This window comes from Mesitornis unicolor, unplaced genomic scaffold (assembly GCF_000695765.1).
Source record: "Mesitornis unicolor isolate BGI_N332 unplaced genomic scaffold, ASM69576v1 scaffold45876, whole genome shotgun sequence".
In the NCBI taxonomy this organism is placed as follows: domain Eukaryota; kingdom Metazoa; phylum Chordata; class Aves; order Mesitornithiformes; family Mesitornithidae; genus Mesitornis; species Mesitornis unicolor.
The window spans coordinates 92986-99682 of NW_010191222.1; the positions used below are offsets into that span (position 1 = coordinate 92986).

At 34.8% G+C, this 6697-nt stretch overlaps 1 protein-coding gene across 1 annotated transcript; it reads left to right on the forward strand.

Annotated features, from left to right (window-relative positions):
* Positions 1–2319: 2319 nt before the first annotated feature.
* On the forward strand, positions 2320–6315 carry IAPP (islet amyloid polypeptide). The gene is made up of 4 exons (XM_010186667.1): positions 2320–2631; positions 3046–3142; positions 3290–3424; positions 5981–6315. Exons 2-4 carry the CDS (start codon positions 3063–3065, stop codon positions 6165–6167), a joined length of 402 nt encoding a protein of 133 aa, XP_010184969.1. The 5' UTR covers positions 2320–2631; positions 3046–3062; the 3' UTR covers positions 6168–6315.
* Positions 6316–6697: the final 382 nt, after the last annotated feature.

Below are 6697 nucleotides of genomic sequence, written 5' to 3' on the forward strand. Positions count from 1 at the left end.
AAAAATAGTTTTCTAATTGCTTCATTGAACGGTACTAACTGCACAGTACTTGGTGTCAGGTTCTTGAAATTTGAATTAAGAATCTTTTATTGAATTAAGAATAATTAATAGTTTAATTAATTAATAGTTTAATAACTTAATTAATAGGTTATTGAATTAAGAATAGTCAGAGAGATTCCAAGATCTCCTATTCCATCCATTTTTGTCTGGAAAAACACTATTCCTGCTCAAGAGAACTTGTAACAGAAGTCACAATACCTTAATTTTGTTAGCATTACATCTGAATAGTAGCTGGATAGACACCTTGCTGACTCTGCCAAAATGCTATGTGGCTTAGAAGGCAGGCAATTGTCCTGGGACATCATAAATCCAGTTTCATTTCTACAATGTACTCAAGAATCAGCCTTTCTCTTCTTCCCTCAAAGCATTAGAGCATCCTCAAGATTGCTTGCAGGACACAGTTGGAATTAGGATTTTGGACCAATATTTCTTCGAAAAGCCTGTTTTACTTTTCTTATATCAACCTATAGTTTGATTCAAGCTTGACGTAACAACCGTTCACTTAGATGCCTTAAAATTTAACTGATTCTGAATAACCAGTCCAATCTTCTAACATCACAGATGCAAACTGCTTCTGATCTATCCACTGCTTTTCAGGCATTGAAACAACATGAGCTTACCTTTTCACAAAAGCTGTGCACACACATATCACTACTGCATGTCAGTGTGACCCAGATCTCTTCCCATCCAGGAAGAAGTGCACTAAGGCATTCATGTTAAATATTCAAGCTGTGAATATTAGCTGGTGTCAATTACCAGCCAGATTATTTCCATAATTGTTTTTTTAGCACAATTCTATCTCTGTAAAATGCCTTTATTTCACGGGAGTCAAATTTCTACAGTAAAAAACACCAGAATGTTGTTTCATTGTAGTCAAAGGCTCTTTGGAGAGAGAAACTTGTTTCAGATGTTTCACAAAACATATTGTAATGGGGAAGATAAAATGACACTCTACCTACTTCTCTCACATTGGGACTGTCCATCCAGGGGAAGATGACAGAAACCTGGGGGGAAAAATAAAGTATATGATTGTATCATTAAAAGCAGAGAGCAAAATATCCAGAAGCAACATCCCATTAATAAATGGGGGGAAGAAAAAACAAACAAACAAACAAAAACCCCAAAACAAAACTAAAAACAAAACCCCACAAATATATTGCCACTTGCTAGAATCTTACTGGCACGCTAGCTGTTGTATCAAGTTAAGAGGCTACTATCCCAGCTAAATATTCCTTCTGTATTCAACTCAAGTAGCACAGATGCCTAAAAAGAGCCAGCACTGGAACTTTAACCATTTCAGTGAAAAATCTGGTGTTACAGACAAAAAACAGCAAAAAAAGGAGGTTTCCAGTTAAGACACTGTACTTCAATGTACTCATTTAAGCAGTTATGAATTAATTCATGTTTTGTGGGGATATGGAAGATGCATGTGATAACTTCTTATCACAGAAAACTTTAAGCTTTTGTATCACCATCTTAAACTCCATAAATAATTTAAAGACCTATTTTCCAATGGCATTTGGGCACCTAAAGGCAATGAATGAGACAGGAAAAAAAATGCCTAATTCCCACTGAGATCAGGAAAAAATTGTTCTAATCTGTATCCTGGAAATCTGCATCCTTGGAAATCTGGAATGAGGTTATTTATTAAATCTGGATTTAGTCTATTAAAAGCTGTATATTTTACCCTGAAACATACTCTGTGCATACTAGACAAATAAATTTTTACAAACAGCCTTTATTCTGGCATTTCCTAGCTTTTTAATACTAATCTTTGCCTTCTTAAGGATAGTAATTAACACAATTCTTATGTGTGGCATAAAGAATCTACCAGTGTTAATAAAACACAAGATTTTACATTAATAATGACAGAATTTTCATTCATATTTTTACTTTACTGAAAAATGTACAATTTCTACCTCGTTACCCTGAATGATCATCCTATCTGTCAATTTAAGTAATTTTTACTCTTTTTTTATTCCTCATACAGCTTTTATCCCTTCAAGCATTTTTTCTGTTTTGATCATTACATACTTCTACAACAAACCTTCGTAACTTTAACTAAGCTATCTTTTCTAACCTATCTGTTTTATTACATTTCAGTTACTGGTGATCTGCTGTTTCATTTACTCTGGCTTTCTATATAACTTTTGTTACCTTATTTAGCCCTCTAGAACACCCACGGGGAATATTACCTCAGCATCTTATCAGAACTGTAAAATTGAGACTACAGTTTTGATGTGCAATATGTTACTACAGTATCTTCATGAGGGCATCCTGCATATACCAGGTTAATATTTACTGGTGTGCTAATGTGATAATAACCTATCTGCCTCTGCTCCTCAATGGGGTACTTTCTATCTATAGGGATGGGAATTAATGACAGTCGCTCTGTGCTGCCTGATGTCAGAGCTGAGAAAGGTGTGAAGGGTATATAAGAGCTGTATTACTTGTCAGCGAGGAAGGGGGGAAAGGGATACTCCAGAGCTAGATGCGACCGTGGAATTGTTGCATGCACCCTTCTTGCTAACACAGGAGTGCTTCTTCTGTTAGCTCCCGCATCACTGAAAGGTAAACAATTTCCCTTTTTTTCTTACTTAAGATGCAGTACAACAGATGTGCTTTCAGGAAAGCACACTGTTTTCAGTATTAATAAACAGCATTTGTCAGGAAAAGGCTAAGATAACTTCAAGGTAAATTGCACCTAGGACCAGAATTTGACACTGGGACATGTCAGGATATGCAAACCAGAGATAAGAGAAAGGATGGATACTACTAGATGGAAAACGAACATTTACTGCTGAGAGCTATCTGTCTAAAACTGTATTGTGACAGTAAAATTGTGACAGTAAATCCTTAAGGGGATCCTTTTAGTCTGTGAAAAAGACTAGCTGCTGTTGATTTAGGACAGAATGGGCACCAGTAATAGGATATGCTGAAGAGTACTTGGGTTTGCTTTCAGTTTTGAATCATTATTCTTTTCAGAAAGTTTGGAAGCAAAGATGTGCAACCTAAAGCTGTCAGTTTTCTTCATTGCACTTTCTGTCACTCTGAGCTGTTTGGAAGCTACACCTATTGAGAAGTGAGTAACAAACAGTTATAATTATTTCTTTTTAGGGGAAAAAGTGTTCAGATTATTGCATTAATTGCTTTTGCTTTCATATCTCAAATAATATGAGCAAAAATAGAGTTATGCAATTTCACAGGGTATTTTTATTGTTTTTTTAAGATTACTAACTGTGGCTGATGATCTATCTGATGGCACTTCCAGGAGACAAGGATGGCTATTGCCAGTAATGTCACGGAATACAGTCTCAGCACTTAGTGAGGAAATGCCAGAGCAACCAGCAGCAACTACAAAAAGGTATTGATTTTTTTCTAGTTCTGTTTTTTCTAGTCATATAAGTTAGGATTTAATTACGAAGTAAACTTTGTGGCAGTGGTATCCTGTTACTTGAGACTCTCTATGGCTGTTGTTTACTCTCAGAAAATAGCTTTAAATGCCATTGTTCTTGAAAATAGAGCCATTCTGTAAGCATAAATATCAAAGGATGCAGGGTAGAAAGTGAAATCCAGAGACAAAAGTTGCAGATCATTTAACCACTTTACAATTATAATGCTTTCACAAATGAAAAAGGCTATGAATACATTACCTTGAGAAAGAAAAAAAGCTTTATTTTGAAAGGGCTTTCTTATTTAATTTTGTCACATTTCCAAGCCTGAAGGGGAAAAAATATAAAAGAAAATATACCCTTCTTAATATCAGTAATGCTCTGCTAGAATGGAATTATTTTATAACATAAATATTTCCTGTAAGTAAGAATATTTCATTACAGAATTAAATATTAATTTCATCATGGGAAGAAGGAAAAGAAGCAATTTGCAATGACAAAATTTAACTATTCTGACATGCATTCACATTTATATAAATCTGTAAATCAAATTTCAGGTAACTTTTTATTTATAAAATAGTATTTCAAAAGGTATTTGCAATATGTCATAAAAGATTCTAATTGTTCATCAGGCTTTTGAATTTCTTTCTTTCAATGACAATGTTGTTAGAGATAGATTCAGTAAATACACGTGACTGTACAGTTGCCTGTTCCTTTCTCTATGAATTTATTTTTAAAATGTCATTATTATATGACAATTTGTTTGTCTTCCAAATTATTTTGATAATGGAGACTAGGTTCCCACTTTTTTACAGTTATTACTTTTTGAAAAAAAAATAACTGTAATACTCAAACACAAGGCATGACCTTTATTACTGTGGTATACCTCATCTGCTTTTCTGAGGCCTTGGTTTACAGTCTCTTACTGGGTGAACTCTCTCATTGAGGCACATATTCAATTAAAGGCTACAGATCAGAGAGCTAATATGTGTAATGGGTTCAGTCAGGCTAGACATCAGCTTCAAATCTAGTAGCTTTCTATAAGGACTGAAGTTTTAAACTTAGAGTGTCAGGGCCTGATTTTGTACCTTTAATGAAAAAGAGAATTCTGCCTCCACAAACAAATCAGGATTTCCACAAACAAATCAGGATTTCCACAAGAACCAGTTGCTCTTTGAACCTCATATATTAAGAGTTTGATTAAACTCTTTTTAAATCAATAGAAATACCCATGGAAACCTAAGAGAAGCTCTATCAAGACCTATCCAAGCATTTATTTTGAATAGAATTATTTAAATACTATATTTAAAATATTAATTGCTGAGAAATTGCTGCCTATCTGCTGATGAAGAACCAGTGTAATAGTGGAATTTCTGTCACAATTGGTATTCCATTTGGATTCTTAGATTAATACAAATAACTCAAAGAATAGATGACATTTTAGATAACAGATTTAGTCAATCAATGGGAAAATGTACTCATTCGTAATTGCTCAGAGTCTGAAACAGGGAAATTGTCACTCTTCACAGCAAAAAATTGCTGTGATCTGTTGTCTACCATGTGCCATATCGACACAAAGAAACCCAAGAAAATTAACGATAACTCAATAAGCAATCTCAGCAAGCAAGTATTTCTGTCTGAAGGAACCACATAGTGGTCTAAGAAACAAGTTCAAAAATTCAAGCTCTCTCAAGCTAACTACTGTATTGTGATTAAAAAATAAATAAATTAATCTCAAGCTACGTAAGTTCTACACAGAGTTCTGTAAATGGTCTGTTGGTTCAGACCATAAAATGTTCTTTTTAGCTATGGAGTGTTCCGCGAACACTCTTTAAAATCTCATCCAGCAAATTATTATCTTCTACCACAACAGCACTTTCAAGTTGCTAGTGTTTCAACAAAGATGTGGTTGCTTTTCAGTAGAGAAGAAATCTGTTTAGACAGAGCAAAATTTTAAGTGGTCCTAAAGTCAGCAGAAGTTGGCAACACCTGTCACCTCTCATGATACGTGGTGAGTCTCTGGGCTCAGTCCACTCGATGTGGGCTGGAAGACTACTGTTCACTTCAGGGAGAGCAGGACATGATCCTGTGGGAGCAAGAGAACTAAATAAATGTTAGTGATTGTCATTATGTTAGTAATCCTCATGATATCAGCAAGAGCTCCAAATAGATTTAGAAGTTCAGCTTAAAGCTAAACATTTAGTCATTGTTTCCACTTACTGTCTCAGCTATACTATCATTACAGGTTTTCTAGACGTCATAAACTGCTATGCAGAATATCAATAAAATGACATATGACTGTTAAGGTCTTTGCATTTAAATAAGCCCCATCATTAAAACTGATAATAGCATACAGCACAAGACTTTTTTTCAGGCACGAAGTAGGTGGTAGGAAGATTGTAATGTTCCTGTATTTGTGCACATATTAAAAGAACTCCCACATTAGCACAGCTCAAATGCCTATTAGAAGTGGCACGCTTGATTGCTCATCATTTGACTTAATCTTTGCTCTTTTTGCTTTACCTTAGTAGTCACCACCTGGAGAAACGGAAGTGCAACACTGCCACATGTGTGACACAACGCTTGGCTGACTTTTTAGTTCGTTCCAGCAACAACATTGGAGCAATTTATTCACCTACGAATGTGGGGTCCAATACATATGGGAAGAGGGACACAGTTGGGCGTTTAAGCAGAGAACCCAAAAACAGTGCATAGCTTTAGGGTGTTAAAATAACCACTGATACAGTTTTCATTAGGAGCTCAGTTTTTAATGTATCAATAACCTCTTGGTCACTTATTACTTGTACAGTCTTAACAGTGCCTTGTTTTCTGTGTGTACGTGTGTGTGGGTATGTGATTTATGTTCATCATTTCACTATGCATGTACAATGACATACATAGGTTATTGTTTCAACTCCATCAAGAACTCCAGAAATCTGCTTGTCAAATTCCTTTGTAGAAAAATAAATATATATACATCACAATAATAAATGGAAAAGTAATTGCAACAGGGTTTTTTATTATTATTATTAAAAGGATGAAAAAGATAACCATCACGAGTATGTTTTTATAGTCACAGTTTGATAAGAGCAAGAAATTATCTTAATTAAGACCAACAAAAATCAGAAAGTTAAAAGAAGCTAGGTCCTAATGAAAGTAAACCAGAAGAATCTTCTGGTTTTGAAACATCTACAGTGTCTTGTTTTGCACAGTTGAAGGAACAACTCCATGAGAAAAGATGGCTG

Bases quoted from the DNA above. Each gene is read 5' to 3' on its own strand.
- IAPP (XM_010186667.1), top strand. From the start codon at position 3,063: ATGTGCAACCTAAAGCTGTCAGTTTTCTTCATTGCACTTTCTGTCACT. The intron at 3,143-3,289 runs GTGAGTAACAAA...TGTTTTTTTAAG, and splicing joins GAAGCTACACCTATTGAGAA to ATTACTAACTGTGGCTGATG. The intron at 3,425-5,980 runs GTATTGATTTTT...GCTTTACCTTAG, and splicing joins CCAGCAGCAACTACAAAAAG to TAGTCACCACCTGGAGAAAC.